Source organism: Ciconia boyciana, chromosome 5 (genome assembly GCF_034638445.1).
Source record: "Ciconia boyciana chromosome 5, ASM3463844v1, whole genome shotgun sequence".
Taxonomy (NCBI): Eukaryota; Metazoa; Chordata; class Aves; order Ciconiiformes; family Ciconiidae; genus Ciconia; species Ciconia boyciana.
The window spans coordinates 71,050,606-71,069,088 of NC_132938.1; the positions used below are offsets into that span (position 1 = coordinate 71,050,606).

Consider the following 18,483-nt stretch of genomic DNA (forward strand, 5'->3'; position numbering starts at 1 on the left):
TAGAACACAGTGAGACGACGGCTGGAGAAGCCCCTCGGCTAGCAAAGCAGGAAGCCTTTCCTCTCACCTCCCGCCAACACCGTTGGCCTGTGCAACACACCGTAGCCAAGACTTCGGTTAGGAGTAACAGGTTGGCAAAAGTCGGGGGAGTGAGGGAGCGTTAAAGGCCATTAATACACCCTAATCCATAATGGGTGTTGAGCTTGGACTTTCCCACTGCACAATTGCCTGTTACCACAGATGTAAGATTTCAAGTGGACTTGCACTTAAGTGTTTTTCTATGGTATCAGACTAATACTGAGAGTTAAAAACACACACTTTTTGTATGGATCGCACGGATTTAAATCTTCTTCCTTTCTTCTGGTGTTTGATTTAAGGTACACATCTTGGATGATGATTTAAAAACTAGAAAATATGTGAGCCAGCTAGCATTTGTTCTGGCTGTTGCTGTGTTTTCCAGTTCAGCTTCCATAGTCAGATGTTCCGCTGCCTACCATTTCAAGTTTGTGCTACAGCGCTATAAGGAAAGGTGCAAACGCAAGCCCTGTGCAAGAACCATAGAGACCTCTAAACAAGTTCTTGGAGGGAAAAAAAAAAAAATCACACACACACACAAAAAAAGATAGGATAAAGCTTTCTCTAATATCACAGTGCACGTGTGTGAACTGAGAGCACGGCCAACGGGAAATTGTTAGGTTTTCTAGCAGGCCATAACACACTCATGTTGACAATATTTTGGAATAACTTGTTCTTTATTTGCTACCATTGTAAACATCTCTTTCCATTACACAGACATCACAGTTTACATTATTGCTTTTACATTGTGGTAAACAGAAATTTCTATTAGTATGCAGCTATTTAAGCACAGTGTGATAAGAAGAAACTGCCCACAAGCTGTCTTGGGCTGGCTGGTTGGTTTGCTTTTCTTCCCTAGCAAAAGACAATATATAGACTGGCACAAGAAACATCAGTCCAAAGATTGATCACCATTGTACTACAGCAACACAAAACAAGTATGACAAAGAAACAACAGGTTACATCTTTACCGCGCATTCACTAGCAGTATTTTCAAGAATACTGAGTGCTGAACTCCCACCTAACTAAATACAGACTTTTTCATCACGATAATTCTTAAAACAAGGCTAACCAATTTTTTTTTTGTAAAATGTTTGTTATTTAAACTAGAATGGAAAATCTGGGAAATGAATGCCTGGGGCTTTGGGGGTGTGTGTTTAATTTTTTGTTTGTGTTTTTTTCAAAGAGTGAAAATCCAAAACTCTTTATCCGAGGTGCTTAAATTGGCCCCTTTTCCTATTGTTCTTTAGGGCAAAATGCCCCATTCCTTACACTGCTGTATCAGATGACAGAAGCACAACCAGTTTAAAAACATTCTCAATCGCTTTCTTCCTAAGCAGCACTGTCTTCAAATCACTTTCCAATCACGTTGGTTACATATGAAGCAATGTGTTTACTTATTGAAAGACTACATTTTACTTTTGCTTGTGGTAAACTTCTACTTATCTTCAGATTAATTTGTTCATGGAGTGGCACCATGTTTCAAGCATACACTAAACAACAAAAGTGGAGGTAGTTTGTTAAACAGTTGCTACAGGAACAACAACAAAAAATTTAGAGAACCACCTTGTTGTCTTCAGTTTTAGATTTTTTTTTCTAAAATTACTATTGCATATAAGCTTTCACACAGTGAATGCTTTGAAGAGGCAGCAAGTTAGAACAGAACTAACAGTACCTGCAAATTCTAATAAGATAATACATACTTTAAAACATGACAGTTAATAAATAACAAGAGAATTTACCAAGGTTTTAAGACTCTTAGAATAAACCATGAGCAACAAATTCTGATGATAAACAAATTGATTATATCAACTTGCAGAAAGGTGGCCTACCTCCGTTTTGAATCTTCCATAACCTCAGGATTGTTGCCCTACAACAGAGTTAGTATAAAATACCGCTGACTAGTAAAAATTGTTCTTCCCTTCCCTAAACACAATTCTACCTTTTTCCATATATTTCCTAGCTACCACCATAATACAATTAGCCTACCACTGGTGCAAAACAGGGACACCCAGTACTAGTCTACACACAGTGAGTGACTCCTAGACAGAAGGACTGGGCTACTTGATAGTACAAAACTACACGCAAATTCTGCCTGTTCACTGGGAAGGTGTATTGGAGCCTAACATAAACATTCACCTTAATTACAACATGCAAACTAATGCATTCCCATGTATCTCACTCATCTGACGATGGTTGCGCTTACTTTTTTTCCTCGTACACTGCCACAGTTTACTCCCAGCTCACACTTTGATTTAAAAAAACCAATGAAGATGCATCTTGCATCAGGCTCAATCTATATTCTACATAAAATGTCTTAGGGGTGTGACAGGAAATCTGAAATTTGACAGCTGGGCTTTAAAAGCCTCAGCAGTAGTTAAATGTCAGTCTCCTAGCGAACAAGGAGCCAAGTGAAAGTTTCAAGGCTGGAAAGACAAGGGTGTATATTATTTTTGCATCTGTTGCCCAAAAAAGAAAGGTTGCAGACTCTAGCCCAGGGGACTGTTTTAGAGAGATGGCTCAAGCAATTTCATTGCTTGCTAGCAAGCAATAGATTAAAATAAAGAATGGGATCTCTGTTCCTGCTGCTGCTAAACATATTTGGGTCACTTCTGGAATTCAAAAAGTCAGTCTCATGTTGCTTGCAAAGGAGCTCTACAAGCAATAGCAAAAATTATTAATGAAGGAAGACAAACATGACAGAAGCTGGGGCTAGAAAGTACCAGACAACTAACCTCTCAGCCACTGGGAAAGAGCCTGCTTTCCCCTTCCTTACTCAGATTTTAGAAATTGTCCAGATTTTAGGAATGACAAGGGTCAGAGAAACACAGCTCTACCACGGGGCCCGAATCCCAGAACACTCTCCACAGGATCTCGGCTTTTTCAGTGGGGAGAATTACAGGACCCAAGTACCTGGGAAAAGCAAAAGAACTAGGCTTCCTGTGGTCAGTTTTGAATCTAAGCCAGTCAGTTCAGCTGTTCAGTTTACAAGCCATGGCATAACCATAAATACTCTCCCTATGAGTATCTTCACATTACTCTTTTCTTTAGTAGAAGAGCATCAACCCAACACAGATGAGATGAACCCTTCTCCACCCTGCACATGTTAAACATAACTGTTTAACTCTTGTCTATACCTAAGGTATCGTAAAAAGAAAACAGAACTGCATTACTTCCTACATATATGCTGCCTACCCTGATCAGGAGCTTTCCCACAAATAAGAGAACACCAACATTTAAGGGATCAAGAGGAACTGGGTGGATGCAGTGCAAGAAGTCACTAGTTACACAATACAGGCTCACAGAATTACTGAGGTGGGAAAGCGCCTCTGGAGATCCCCTAGTCCAACCCCCTGCCCAAAGCAGGGTCACCTAAAGCAGGCTGCTTAGGACCACGTCCAGTTGGGTTTTGATTATCTCCAAGGAGATGCAGTATTACATATTATAATAATACATTTAATACTTATATAGTGGAACATCACTCATTACAAAAAGGGGTTTGTCTTTTTTTCTTCTTGCGTTCAATTATTTGTATTCTTTAGGAATCTCTTCATGATTAGTCATTGACTAGAAGTTAACTAATTTACCTGAGATTACTAAAAAAAAAAAAAAAGAAAAAAAGAAAGGCATGAAAGCTTCTATTAGCATACAAATTTTGTGCCGCCACTGTGTGCTATTTAGGTATATACTGAAAGAGTCCTTCTCAAATAACTCAAGCTTCTAAGGCTATGATCTGGTTACAGAATCAAAATAAAACACTGATTGAATAAAGCAGAAGGCACTTATTTAATAGTAGGTTTTAGAAAAGGAAGTGATGGTCATACCAAATCTGTTTAAAGTTGCTTTAAGCAATCATTAGTCACAATATAGATATAAAATTCTATTGATTAGATTGTCTGAGGATGCCAAGATTAAGGAACATGTCGCAGTTGCATCCCTTCCATGGAAAATACATCTTTGATAGAGACTTGTACTCAGGTGTGAATTTATTTTCACAAAATACGGACTGCAGCTGCAATAAAGGTTTTCAATGAGTGAACTTTATAAAAGGGCTAAACTAACTCTCTTGTACTTCCCACTGAGAATACCTCATTAGCTCCTAAAAGAAAGGGCTGACAACAGATACAAAGTCAAGCAGCCTGAGCAGCTGAAGTCAGATTAGAAAGAACTGAAAATGTTTACAGTAGAAATATTTTTAGAAGGAGTAGCTTTAGTCTGAGGATCTGATCCTCACACTGATGATTTGTGGTTGTTTGTTTGCAAACTAAGCTTTTTCCAAGCATAGGAATTTTCTGGTACAAATCCATAGATAAAAATACTTCCTTAGCCAGAAGCAATTTCTAGTAAGTTTGTCAGTATGTTGATGGATTAAGCCTCTTCTCCAAAATCATAAGCGACTAATACAATCCCCTTCGTGGACCTATTCATTACAGAGAAATTTAACATTGATGAGTGAACGATCGACTACATGTACAGAACAAGAACACAAAAAGTCTAAAACCAGAGTAATTTCAACTAAAATAAGTTTTTAAAAGACAATTAACAGTCAAACCTATTCATGGAAAACATGATGCGGCATAAATACCTGCTTCATGTTCCTGCACCAAGAAGTATAAAAGAAATTGTGAAAGCAAGCGATCCAGAGGCTCTTGAGATTTGTGGGTTGTTTTTTGTGTTGGTTGTTTCTTGTTTTGTTTGTTTTTTTTTTAAAAAAAAGCTGTCCTTTGGAGAATAGCATATAAAGACCTGTAAACAGAGGTTGATTGTCCAAGCTTTCTTAACTGAATTTTGATTTTTTTTAATGTAAAAAAAAAAAAAGTTCTATTGTTAAACAGTTTTTGGTGGAACATGCAAAACTGCCATCCAAATGCATAATTCCATTTTGGATGCAGAACCTCCTAGACTGCAGAGGAGTTAAGGTTTCTTTGTGTTTTGTAAGGTTAGTATCACATCACAATCCAGCAGAAGTCCCTTAATTTTTTCATGGAATTTCTCTCTGTACTGGTTGAAGTGCATAATGCTTTCTGGTTCTTCTTCAAACCAGAACTTGTCAAACTCATAAACCAGATAACCTGTGAAGAAAATAAAATACAGATCTGCAAAAATAACCCCCACAATTTTCTGCCTTGATCTAGCTAGACCTAGAATGATCCTTTAGACTCTATTCATTCCCTTAAAATAGGGAGTGTCCCATCCTGGTCAACAGCAAGCTTTTGGACACTGTAATAATGAATACAAAAATAAATCTGCAAATACTGAGTTTTCAAACTGCAGTTTCCAATATACAGAAAGCCACCCAAATTTATCCCTTAAATGTACATTACTGTAGCACAATGTTTAAGCATCAGAAGCATTTTCAATACCTGATCCAGAAGATAAACAGCTTGCTCTGGCTAATGAGAAAAGAGTGGAAATGCACTCCAAAAACCTGAACTCTACCTTGTAGGCCTCCCCCCGGTAGTCTGTACTAAAGAAGCTACAGATACTTACAGTAAAACTGATGGAAGTGCTCCATCTGCGGCAATCCAGAGACCATGTTGTACAGATGAGACTTTAAAGCACCATTCTTAAGTAAGCTGTATGCCATTTCTGTCAGATTGATTCCAACTATTGCATAAGAATATCTGCAACACCAATCATAGGTCATGTTTTACCTTCTGGATCGAAGGACTTAAAAGCTTCCCTGAAACAGCCTGCATTAGGATAACTGTAAGAGTCAATTTTTCGTATGATACTTGTTGACACGCTGACTCAGGCCTACAGACCACTCTTTCCATTCCCTGGTGCATCCAACCATGTAAAAGTTATTTTAAAATGCTAGTCTCCTATACAATACTATGGCAAATGCCTCCATTAGGCAATAATGAGATGGTAAGGCTAATCAACACTGACCTCAATTTGCTCATTTGAAATCATTAAACCTGCCAGAATATTAAAAATCGGACATCAAAAACATTGTTACAGTATAAATGGAATGGCCATCTCAAACTGTCCTTTAAGCTGAAAAAATCTGGTTTTCTGTTGCATGGTATAGAAAGCACCACAATAGAAATTCTTAAAGGACTGTTAAAACAAGTGTTTCTGGGGAAGGAAAAAAAAAAAAAAGGATTAATTTGTGTCAATGATATGGGTATTTAATTGACCTAAATGTCTCTGATATCCTATTCATGACCTAGTTGCACAAGGTAATGTTGTTTACAATGGAAGTCATGAAAGCCTCCCATTCTTGGCAGGTGATTGAGTTAACTCAGGACTAGATGGATCGGATGATATACACAGGTTTACCAGCCTTCCTCTGTATCTGACTGGTTTTAGAGTATATTTCCCTGTAAAATGAGCTAAATATTTTAATATGCAAAGTTTTCAGAAATGAAGTTAAAGCTGAACAACAACAAAACATCTATTTGTACATACTTATTACAGAACACAAATCTAGCAAAAAAAGGGACCTTAAAAGATAATCCATACCATCCCAACACAGGATCAGTAAGGCGGTGAAAAATTAGTATTCATTTCTAAATCTAATCTAAGCCTATTACAAATAAAGCTAACTATGATGTTAAAGGTGTTCACTGTGTTAACCAAAGCCAGTATTTTGCAACGTTTTTGTCACAACAAACCTATTCTGAGAAAAAAAAAAAAAATAAAAAAAGCCGCCCATAGTTCCCAGCCTGAAATTGATTTCTGTGTTCAGTTTCTCACGCCTTTCTGCTTGGGCCCTTTTTTCATCCTTTAATGGAAAAAACCACAAATATTTTCCTCTTTATTTTCAGCACACACAGTTGGTAGTCTTCACATGAGCTCTTACACAGAACAAGCCAGAAAAAGTCATATAGTGACTTACCCCAGCTTTGGGTGATTTGAATGAGAAAGGATCTGACGAGCTTCGTTGGTATAATGCTTACTAAAATATCTGTCAGTGTAAAACAGGATCTTCCGTTATTTTTTGTTAGTTCATATAAAAAAATATTAATGTGTTCAACATCAAAATGTGTAGCTTTAGTTTAAAGCTGAATACTACTCTGTACTGAAAAATGGCACAAAATTAAAACCAAGGAAAAGGCAGAAAATTAAATTATATTCAGCGTGAACTAATCCAGTAAAAAAAAAGAAAAATCATTGTGATCTGAACATCAAATATGAAGCTCACTCAAGTCCACAAATTAGCTTAGCAAAGTTATGCAAACCTGTTTATTTTTCATTACAGTAATTAATTCAGGAATTTTAAAAGCTTTTGACAAGTTACTTTCTAAGTCATAACCTATCAAATCTATCATACGACAACAAAAAAAATAAGGTTTCTTGGGTAACTTTCTGTTCCTCCTGTCGCTTGCTGGCCTCTACCCAATCACATGTTTACAGATGTGCAGCCACTAGAAATGTTGACTTATATAGAAAATACTGTTTTTCACTGTACAGCAGCCACCATTTCTATTTGCTTCTATTCAGTCTTTATTAGAAATAGCACTAACTAGAGAAGATACATAGATATTGAAAATTAGTTACAACAAAAATTAAATACTTCTTGTCACTTACACCAGATTCACTAACCCCAGCAGGCCCATTCCTCTGAAGTCTGTTTTGGGGTCATCACCTTGGAAGCCAATGTCACACCACTGCTTGGTGATTCTGGCCTTCAGATTCTCATGAGGCATCAGCAAATTCCAAAGCTGCACAAATATGCTTCCATGTTACGCACAGCTGCTAAAGTATTCCAAGCCACATAATTCAGAACACTTGCTGCTGCACATTAGAAACCGTTCACCAAGGAATAGGATACTATCTGCATGCTTTGCTTTTCTGTTAGTGGCAATCTGGAGTCATAGTACAATGGCTTATTTCAGCAATTATGAAAATAATTACATTTAACATTAAATGCAGTCATTTCCCTTCATGGACAAAGCCACTGTATCAGTACTAAAGAAACAAAGACTTGTTTCACTTCAGAAATTAATTTATGCATCCTTTTCTGATAGGACAGCTATAAACTGAAATACAAATTCTCGATGAATGCTTACTTAACACATCAATGTTGGGACTTGCATAGCAAGTTGAGATAATTATGAAATGCTAAGAAAATTACATGCTAATATATTGGCACAGTAGAAGCTATTTAAAAAAGGCTTAAGCATTATTTGCTTGCTATTATTTATTGTTACCTAAAATACAGTACTGATAGTTTTATCTTCCAGCATTAAACTACCCTCTTTGGCATTGACTGGGATGCAGTAATAAGAAAACACCAGTGTCTTTTTTATTTAGTAATTATTGGTTTACAAAGTTAGACATGTGCATAAGGTTAAATATCTTTTTAGCTATGATCCCTCAGTGACCCCTTACAAAATTATTTTGCTACCTAGGTGGTGTTATGTCTGATTTCACACAAAATAATCCCAGTGCAAGTAACACTAATTTACTAATTTGCTTTGATGTTGTATTTTAATGTGTCACTTCTATAATAGCTTAGCAGTTCACAAATAGAAAAGAGCTTTAAATAGGCCTACTGGTAAGAATGCTACCAATAAATTAAGTTTGTCCAAGCTGTTGGGACTTGGAGGGGAAAAAACAAACAAACAAACAGCTTTTGTATTTAAAAGATCATTTTCACCTCAATTAACTGTTCCTCATGTTCTTCGTTATCCGAATCATACGGGACCTTCCTCAGATTTTCCACATTCAAATAAAGTTTTTTATAACCTGATATCTGCAGTAAGGATATATGCAGATTTGTCTTAAACCTGAAATAATAACAAAACACCACACAGAAGCTATTGAGGCGTAGTTAGCCATAAATTCTTGCCTGAACTACCAGATAAGACCTTTCTTGTGTTAATGCAATGTAAGCACTAGAATTAGGAAGTGCTTTACGTTTATCTTTCAAACTACAGCATATTGGTTAAGTATACTGCTATATGGATCTTATTTCTACTTAAAAAAAACCTCTAGCCGATTCCAGTGCTGCAGAATCAGGCCCTATTCACTTAAATTATGGAAGAAAAAAAAAAAAAACTTAGCTAAAATCTGTGATGACACAAGAAAACTCCATAAATCATCCTGAACCCTGTACCTTCACCTACCCCCAAACTTTTTGTAAGTCAAAGTGAAACTTTGTCAAGAAATACTTATAGCTTCAAAGCAGCACTTCATTAAACTTTAAAATTTTGACTATTCACAATTTTTCCTCTTGATCACTCATAATTACTTATGCAGATGAATGCAAACATTAATCAGGCATCACTATAGTCTCTCAACTATATCTAAGCGATTACATAGTTCAAGTAATCAACCTATGCAATAATCATATTACTTAGAAATAGGGAGTAACAGAAGGGACTTGCAAGATAGAGATGCAGTTACCCCAAATCCATGTCAATTAAAACTTCTGCAATTTATTTTCTAGAACTGAAGAGGACATAACCATACCTTATTTTCTAATTTAATTTTAAAGACTTGTGCTGAATGGCCTAAATATTGTATCAGATTAAACAACTGCAAGAACGCACCAAGAAGTCAGAATTATCTGCCATGAAGAACTTATGTTTGGGTTCTAAACGTACCCTGTGTCCTTCGGTTCAATTTTCTTTTCTTTCATTACATCTCTGACACACTTCTCCACTTCAGCTTCCTCAACATGTACAGCATTTCTTAAAACCTAGGAAGTTAACACAGTAAGAGACTTCATGAGGAATACAGAAATCTATCATTGACTTTATTCTTACTTCTCAGCTTCCGTAAACCTGCCATGTGTGTTCTTTACTATAAAAGAAGAAGAGTCAATTTATTGCACATTTACAATAAACGGGCTCAAATCACATATAAAAGATCTGCAATAATTACATAAAAGCATAATTTGTAACTTTGTCAGACTGTAAACAACGTTTACACAGGAGTCCCATAAAGAATAAATAAAAAGCTCCAGAGTTGCTTAGTCTAGGTTCTCGTTTGCTTTCAAATGCTAAATCGAAATATGTTCTTCCTGATCCAATTGAAATAAACGCAGCTATCAAGGAGCAAAAGTGATAAAACTTCAATAAGGAAATAATGCTTCAGAATTAGGAGACGGTGAACTAACAAAGTTGAGGTTTCAATGCTGGGGTGAAACAGAAGAACTTAATGTAAGATACTGCTATTCTGCAGTCTTCTAGAGTAAAGGGCAAATACTAGTAAGGATAATTATACCCTGCCCACCTAAAAGCACTTCACAACAATTTAACTTCGTCTTCTAAACTTTTTATGGCCACAATGCGTTCTTTAATACAGTTCATGCTAACACCAAAGCAGCTTCATTTCAGTAAAGCAAAAGGTTAACTCTTTTAAAACTGAACATTAATATATTTGATATAATAATTTAATTAAGAGATGCTAAAAGACCCACCCATACTGTGCTCTACTGCAACAAAGATGCTTGTGGCAGTTACTAATTCTCTCTCAACATCACATTGCAGTGATCAGCTAGAAAAAGGGAGAATGCAGTCACCTCCCTGCCTAAAGAGGAAAAGTTTTGTTCAAGATATACAACTTTGAGGGTTTAAAGTGTTACTTTATCTCTAACTGCTACAGAACAATTGGAATGAGCTTGTCAGTTAAACGTTTACCTGCAAACTTGCATTACATTTTTTTCAACAATTCAAGACGCTACGGTATACACTGCATGTAATTGTTTTATCCATATCATTTATCTATATCACACTTCCGTTTTCTAAAAAAATAGCATGAGATTGTTGTGACAGGGGGAACTGACCCTCCCCAAGAACAGAAGCTCTGTGTAATGACTTGTCTGACTTGCTGCTAAAGAGCAGGTCATCTTTCAGAGAGATGGAAACAAACATTTGAAGGGACACAGGGTTTGAGAAAACTTGACTAACCCTAGCATACAGAACCCAAAATGCTGTTCTCTCCTCTCTGCCTTTTATTCCTCTACTTTCCACCACCCTGAAAAAGTAAATGCACATGTTCTTTTCCAGGATCTGTCTCTGAAAGAAGGTTTTATTACAGTTTAATCTCTAGTATCTTTTACCTTATTCTTTGATGATTCCAGTGAATGTTCTGCAATACAAAAAAAGTAAATATCACAGTTAAATGAACTTAATTGTTTTAAATAATTGATGACAGGTGTTCTTGTGGCATGTAAGTATTACAAAATGTTGCATCCCTTTTATAGAGGTAATTAATAAAAAAATACTCAATCTTAAAATTAACAGGTATCAGGTAACTGAAAGTCTTAATTTACATAGATTTTTTTTTTTAAATAATCCTCAAGTACAATGCTGAAAATAGACTCGGATTTTTTAAAACATCCATCAATTACATGTACAAACACAAATTTGAAAAGGTGTCAAGACAAAAAACACATCTTGATATTTTTCCATTCTTAAAAATGGTTTTGTGTTTATTACTAAAGAATAAGGAAGCCAAGTCACTTCCTCAAGCTATTGTTAAAAAGGCAAAAACTATAAGTAGTTTTCTTAAATTACTATTTTAGATTAAAATTCTGCATCAAGCAGAATTGTGCATTTAATCACTCTTGCTCCCTCCCCCAAAACAACGCATTCATGTCTGTTCTGTGTGGCTTTTTTAATAATGGGAAGGTAAAAACACACACACGAAGTGATGGGAATACTCCACAGAAAAATGTAAGATTTCCAATTCATTTTTTGAAGGTAACTGGAATTACCTTAGCAAGCAGGCAAGGAAACTAGATCTGGCATTCTGATTTAAAATTCTCATAGAATAGCCAGGAAGAAGGGAACAGCGCAAACACGATCCAGGGGATGCACACTGCACTCAGGACAGGCAGTGGTTTCCAACGATTGCTTTTGACGACGTTTCTAAAGACCTAGACCAGGCCCCTGCTTTAGCATCCTTCGTTACCTGCATCCTTACCCCCTGCACCCTTCATTACCTATGCTCAGCGTCCGCTGCGCGCCCGCCTTCGAGCCATCAAAGACCCGCTGTAACTCGCATTTCCGAGTCAGCAGCCTCAAGATCCACTTCAGCCAAAACCGAAAGTAGTTGCTGTACAGGAACCCCCAGAAGTACACCAACATCTTCTGCGGGAAGAAAGCCCCGCGTTAGCAGGAGGGTGACGGCGGCTGCAGCCCCCTGCCTGACCAGCCTCCCCGCCCCGATACCGCCGGCCCAAAACACCCTCCTGCGAGGGGCAGCTTCCCCCGCCGCCCCAGCACCATCGCCATCACCACCGGCCCCAGGCCGGGTCCCCCTCAGCCCCGCGCCGCCCTCAGGAGCCGTTAACGGCCAGCGCCGCCCGCGCTGGCGGGCAGCCGCTGAGCTGCAGCCGGTAGGCCCCTCCCGGCCCCCCACGGCGAGGGAGCGGGCACCTGCCCCGGCAGCGCCGAGCCCGGCCGCCCCGCGCCCACCGTGGCGGCGACCTAGCGGCGCCCGGCCGCCCCCCGCATCCTCCCGCCGGAAACCGCCTCCCGCCTTCCCCGACCTGGAAGTGATCGCGGGGGGGGGGGACGGGACGGGACGGAACGGAAGTGCCGGTTGGGAGGGGCCGTCCCCATCCCGGTGGCCGTTAGCGGCCGTTACGGCGCGGGGCGGCACGGGGCGCCGGACGCCCGGTTCCACTCCCTCAGCCGGCGGCGCCCGCCCGCCTGGCCGCCTGCTGCCTCGCCCTGGCGGCTGAGGCTGCGGCCCCGCCGGCGCAGCCCGCTGCCACCGCAGCGGGGCGGAGGAGCGCTCCCCGTCCCGAGGCTGTCACGGCGCGGCTGCCTGCCCCGCTGGGAGCCGGAGGGAGCCGCGGGCAGGGCAGCCGCTGGCGGGTGTAGCCGCCTTCCGTCTGCCAGCGCCTTTCCTTCTGGGCGTGCTTGGCTGGGGGCGAAGGGCGATGGGAGAGCAGGCAGGCGAGCGCTGCCCTGGGCTGGCTTGCGCCCTGTGCGAGCGGGCGGCCTAGCTCGGGCAGAGCCGCCTCCTGCCCCAAGAGCCCCGAGGCGTTGGCTGCCAGCCCGGCGTCGGAGGCGCAGGCCGAGGCGGCAGGCGTGCCTCCCGAGGTGGTGGTGCAAGGGCCCTCGCCTGACACGTTGGTCCGTCAGTTTGGCCCTGCGCAGGCCTGCCAGCCGCGACACAGCGCTTCAGGGCTGGCCCCGGTGCTAACCGGGGAATTGGCACGGGCAGCCCAGCTTGTACTTGGGCCGAAAATCGGTGAACCGTCTTGCTAGTTAACACCTTCAACTCGTTCGTGATGCCTTACAAAATACAGTTGGGGATCGCTTGTTCAAGTGTTTACAAAACTGTGCTTGAAGACTCGTTCCTTGCCTCTGCTATAGCTGAAGGCAACGCTAATCAGAAGGATGTTACAAATTTAGTTGGGCTACATGCTTTTAAGGAGGAGGGCTTTGCCATTGATCCTGCTTTGCCATCGCTGAACGGAGGTTCAGCCTAAGTGTGTCATTTAGTTCTGGTCAGTACTTCCATTGTATTCTAATTTAATGATTATTTCAGTAAACATGGGTTGAGCAGTTCCTTTGAGGACAGCGGAAGGAATTCCTGTTCCTCTGAATTGTATGCAAAATTTGGAGGGTTGAAAGGGAGGTGGCAGACTTGCTTGACCACATTCTGATAGGTTTTTTAATGTGAGGAAATTGAAGTACCTTTTACACAGAATCGGAAGCCACACAGCAGGTCTGGTGGCCTGTGTCCCACAGAGGACTTCAGAGAGTGGACCAACGCATTTGGCATCCTCCCTTTGGATTTTTACACTCGTAGGGGTGCAGAGTTTCATGTGGGGGAAGCTCTGATACATGAATTTCAATTGTTTGCAGATCCAATTCCTACTCTTAAAACCTATGAGGAGAGATGGTGCATGTTAAGAGGCAGCAGGTGGTCATTTTTTCAGTGTAACTTCCGAAGTGAGTAATCTGACTTCTAAAGCATTGGAGTGCTACTGGACGAAAATAAAAAATATTTCTATTAAAAAATATTCTTACTTGGTGACAGGATGGATTATGGTTCTATCACATTACCTACATGTAAGTCAGTCCAAGATAGCCAAAAACCAGAAAATACCTTGAGAAAATATCAAAGATCCGGTGCCTAAGAACTGATTAAAGAAATGGGAATAACAAAATTTATCTGTGTTGCAGGACCTGGGTAAGCTACAGCTCCCACCAGCTTGTACGGGAAATGACTCTGAGCAAATAATCCAGATCAGGAAAAAAAGATTGCGCTACACCTCCCATGTGACGATTTGGCAGAGCACTGCTGCTGTGGCATTTAAACGCAGCTAGGCTGAAAGCTTGTCGTCAGGAGAATCCTGGCTTCAGCAGCAGCGGGGTGTTAGAGTTTGATGTTGGGAAGGCGGAGGAGTCGTAACAACGTGAAGAAAGGGAAGGGTGGTCAGGTCCTTACTGTCCGTCTTCATGCCCACGCATGGATTGCTCTGAGATAGTTCATTAGGAGCATAAACTACCGGAATTACTTAGAAGTCCAGCAGGTGCATCCTTAAAGTGTGGGTCTGTGCAAACACCACAGGGAAATTTCTAGCTGGTGAGACTTTTGTTGATGTACACCAAAATAAAACCTTCCTACTGCTTCAAGAGTTTCACTTTCCATTGCGTCTTTTAATGGATTAAATAGCTTCATATCAATATGATTAATTCTTTTTCTGTTATTTATACTTAAATAGAAAATCATTTTTGTATGGATTGTTAAGAACCAAAGTAACAACAACTTCTACTACAGGTTGTGGAATTTGTTCCACTTCCTATTTTGGTTTATGACAGTCTTAAACTTTACCATAACAATAAATACACACAGTACACAATCATCGTTTTCTCAGTCAGTTCTCTTTGCTCCCAGTCTCCAGGACTGATGTGTAGAGTACCCAGAGTTGACAATACATTGCAAAATACTTCTCTATGTTATAATTAGACTTGTTGAGGTGAGCTTGAAAATTTTTAAGGTCTTGTTTTAAAGCACTTCTGAAATGTGAGAGTTTAAAAGATGCAAGTTTTAATCCAGGTTATACTTTTTTTGCTCATACAGTCTTGTCTTTACTTAAATCTGTATTTTAAAGTAGAATCTGTAACCAATTACATTTATTTATTTAAAAATATTAAAGCATGTGGTTTTGACAGGTTTTTTCACAGCTTTTTATAACTTGCTATTAAAAAGATACAGAGCTTATCTACTGTAAAGAAGGCAGGAGATAAAGGTGATTATACCAGTCTTGGTAATTTCAGGTGTGTTAACTTCTCTGTAGGTTCCAAACTTGATCATCTTTTTCAGTGTGTAACAAGCAAGTGTAAACACTTGAGTTAAAGCTTCATTGGGTTCTTTACAGAACCGAGTGATCCAGCAGTGAGCATGTTTGGTTTTACACAAATGTTAGTACTTGAATCATGCAAGATGCTTCTGTATCCTCATGGTCAGAATGGTCAATTCATGGTCAATTCATAAATTATATTAGGACAATCAAAAAATATAAAGCGGTAGCTTAAGGAAAAAAGTTACAGCTTCCTCTTTTTGTGTTCAGTAGTTGCCTTCCAGCATTACCTTCACAGAGCCTTTGGTTGAAGGAAAGATAATGACCTACTGTTTACCTTGTAAAATTACATTTCTTAGGTGAGAACAGGGCAAATAGAAGGGGACTTTAATGAGCAATATCAGTTGGATCTCTACGCAGTCAGAAAACTTTCCATGGCAGCGACTATTGCTTGCTGTTACTGGTAGTTGTTCTTTGTTCACGTACCCTTGTGGATGAAGGACAGCTGCAACCCGCATGCGAAATAATCCATTACTTGTTTCACCCATGAGCCTGTATTCTGTCAAATATTTATTTTAATCTTTCCTATCGCCACTCTTGCTTACACACAGATGTGTGAAAACAGTATCGAAAACATGAGACAACCATCTTAGCAAGAAAAGACGTTCAGTTACAAAGCACGAGGACAAGCCTAGAAACTCCTTGCAGGTAAGCTGCCTCGATGGAACTTGTCCATTGAATGACTTGCTTAGTGTAAGTATTAAAAGATTACTCAGCAACATGTTCTACACAGTATTTTTAAAGATGATAGTTTGCCAAAGGTGCAGAAAGTCTGCTGCTGGGAGGTAGAACTGGTCTGAAACATTGAACACCCCTCAAAACCCCACGCATCTTATTCCAGTTGTACATAGTTCTTGAGCATATGAAATAACATATGAAGAGAGCACTGGGAGGGAGATATGAGGAAAGCATGAAGCAAGTAAGAGGGCCTGTTTGCAAATAGGTCCCAAAGCAGTGGAAGTTCATGACATTTTCAGTGATTAGTTTTTTGTTGGGTTTTTTTTTTTTTGAGGAACAGTTAATGCACTACCTCATTGTAAGTTCATGCCCTAGTCTAAGAAGTCAGCATTAAGTAAATGATCACCACAGCTTAGCATGGCTGATTAACTGCGTCTGCGTTAGAGTCAGCCTTAATAAATAACATCTAATGCATTCAGTGGCAGTCTCCACAGACATCCCCTGTACAGTGTTGTGTAGGTTTGTTATTAGTTTCTGGAAATATGTGATGGGTGTTGGTTTTGGTTTTTTTTCCTTTCTGGCTCTGAAAATAAGCTAAAATTAAGTGTGTGTTAGATTTCTGTTATTCTTATCTTCAGTAGCCCTCCTGCTTGACCACATTATTTACATGTTCTCTTTGGCTTTGTAGCAGATAAAACACTGGCCAGTCAATTAAAAGGCATTTTAGTCATTACATGTGACATATTTAATGTTTATTTGTTCCTCTTAGTTCTAAATCTCCATTTTACTGCAAATGTGCCAAAATCTACATTGATCCTCCATTAAAAGTAGTGCCTTGAGCTTTTAGTTTGTTAACTTGGAGAGGGAAATGGTAATGAGGAGGCAACAGTGTAAGAGGACTGAGTCGTAATCACATTGGTTGATACGAACAATTACAAATACATATTCAAAGTGTAGCTTAAAGAAGATTCGTCAGTAAAAATATCAAAGATACAGTCAGAAACAGAAGGAAGAGGGAAGTTTAGAGTGAATGAGCACAGATCAGGAATAGTGAGGTCTAACTCGAGGTTTCACAGTGATTCGTGGAGCCATACTCAGATTCTTAGTTCTCCATTTGTACACTGATGCAGGCTACTAGCAGTCTCCTGCATTATTAATGGATAATAACATTTATAATTCAAAGTAATTAGTAAACAGAGAAGTAAACCCATCTGTATCATCCTTCAAACATAGGAAAGTTACGCGAACCTCGTGAGAGCAGCAATGTACAATTTGGGGAGTCTAAGATTAACTTTCAGAAAAGGACATAGTTACACGCTTGGTAGTACAAAGAGTGGCACATGAAGGCAGCATTCGCGTTAGGACTCCAGCATGCGTGTGTCTGGGCACCAGTGTCGTAGGTTTTAGGTTTGCTTTACACAACACTGTTCCAAATGATTTAGGGTTTTGGTATAAAATGAGATGCAGTTGTTAAGTAAACAATTAGAGAAAAGGGGGGAAGAGATATTGTATGAATAATACAAGCATATTTTTATAAACCAAATTATATAAAATGCTCTATCCTTTGGGTAAAAAAGGTAGTAACTTACATATGCTAGTAATAAGGAAACAGGTAACAGATTAGCTAGCAGTCGGCTTGCTGCTCCTATCAGCTTATCATGTCCAGTATGATTTCTGAAGTTGTCCTTTAGGTCTTTGCACCACAGAATGGGAAACTGTATTTTCTTTATCGCAGGTGTGGAATGGGGGGTAGATTTGCGAGCAGGTAGTGAACGTGTCAAAGTGAAAGTCACCGACTACCTGCTGATCAGGTATGAAAAGGAGGGCCTTTTTTCTCATAGGTGGTTCTGTTAAAACTATGTACCTGTAACAGATTCTGGGAAGCTCTGTAAGTAAGATTTCCCTTCCCTTTATAAACTATGTTATAGAAGATGTATTCTAAACAGTGACTAATTTTTCATTTGCTTATGGATTGCTGAGCACCTAAAAAGGAAGAGAGGTGTGCCTGCCATAATGGGAAGACACACGTGTGACGCAGGGCACAATGGCAGCAGTAAAATACGTTTACCGGTGTACATTAGAATTTCATCAGGTTAGATGCTGCAGCTGCTTTCCCCACTTTTTCTTTAAAGATGAACTGAAAAGCCTTGTGTCTTTATCTGACGCTGCTAAATGCATGTATTACTTGTACACTGCAGCTGGGCTTCCTGATACAATCTTGTAAGCACTATGCAAACAAACGCACCATTGGCTTTAAATGAACAAAATACTCATAACCATTACGATGTCGTGACTTGGGCTAAACAGTACCTACGCAAGTGCTGAGCCCAGGCGGTTTTTGCTGTAAAAATACGGGCTATGCTTGCCGCAGTCAAGAGGTTTTTCAGTTTGGGTCCTCGCGTCGGGAGGGCTCTGCCCAGGGCTTTGGAGCGGGAGTTGGCGTGGGC

The 18,483-nt window shown here is 39.8% G+C and overlaps 2 protein-coding genes across 8 annotated transcripts in view; one reads left to right on the forward strand and one right to left on the reverse strand.

Moving 5' to 3' along the window:
• Positions 1–735: 735 nt before the first annotated feature.
• On the reverse strand, positions 736–12,515 carry ELMOD2 (ELMO domain containing 2). Of its 6 annotated transcripts, none has more exons than XM_072861883.1 (9): positions 12,453–12,515; positions 11,978–12,125; positions 11,093–11,121; positions 9,633–9,727; positions 8,684–8,813; positions 7,612–7,745; positions 6,920–6,988; positions 5,566–5,699; positions 736–5,147 (listed from the first exon to the last, which is right to left on the reverse strand). In XM_072861883.1, exons 2-9 carry the CDS (start codon positions 12,120–12,122, stop codon positions 4,990–4,992), a joined length of 894 nt encoding a protein of 297 aa, XP_072717984.1. In that variant the 5' UTR covers positions 12,123–12,125; positions 12,453–12,515; the 3' UTR covers positions 736–4,989. The 6 variants fall into 6 exon arrangements, with proteins under 6 accessions (XP_072717984.1, XP_072717985.1, XP_072717988.1 ...); XM_072861884.1 differs by having other exon boundaries at positions 11,978–12,122; positions 12,414–12,509; XM_072861887.1 differs by having other exon boundaries at positions 7,627–7,745; positions 12,414–12,509.
• A 58-nt stretch (positions 12,516–12,573) lies between these two features.
• Positions 12,574–18,483, forward strand: part of MGAT4D (MGAT4 family member D) — a 48,106-nt gene continuing 42,196 nt past the window's right edge. Inside the window, exons 1-3 of one of the 2 annotated variants that reach the window (XM_072863020.1) lie at positions 12,574–13,495; positions 14,893–14,974; positions 15,910–16,006. The gene's annotated coding sequence lies outside the window, so the exon portion shown is untranslated. Of the gene's footprint in view, positions 13,496–14,892; positions 14,975–15,605; positions 16,007–18,483 lie in introns of those variants that run through there. The other variant, XM_072863021.1, reaches the window with a different exon arrangement.

Bases quoted from the DNA above. Each gene is read 5' to 3' on its own strand.
- ELMOD2 (XM_072861883.1), bottom strand. From the start codon at position 12,122: ATGTTGGTGTACTTCTGGGGGTTCCTGTACAGCAACTACTTTCGGTTT. The intron at 8,814-9,632 runs GTACGTTTAGAA...TTATTATTTCAG, and splicing joins ATTGAACCGAAGGACACAGG to GTTTAAGACAAATCTGCATA. The intron at 6,989-7,611 runs GTAAGTGACAAG...TTACACTGACAG, and splicing joins CTGGGGTTAGTGAATCTGGT to ATATTTTAGTAAGCATTATA.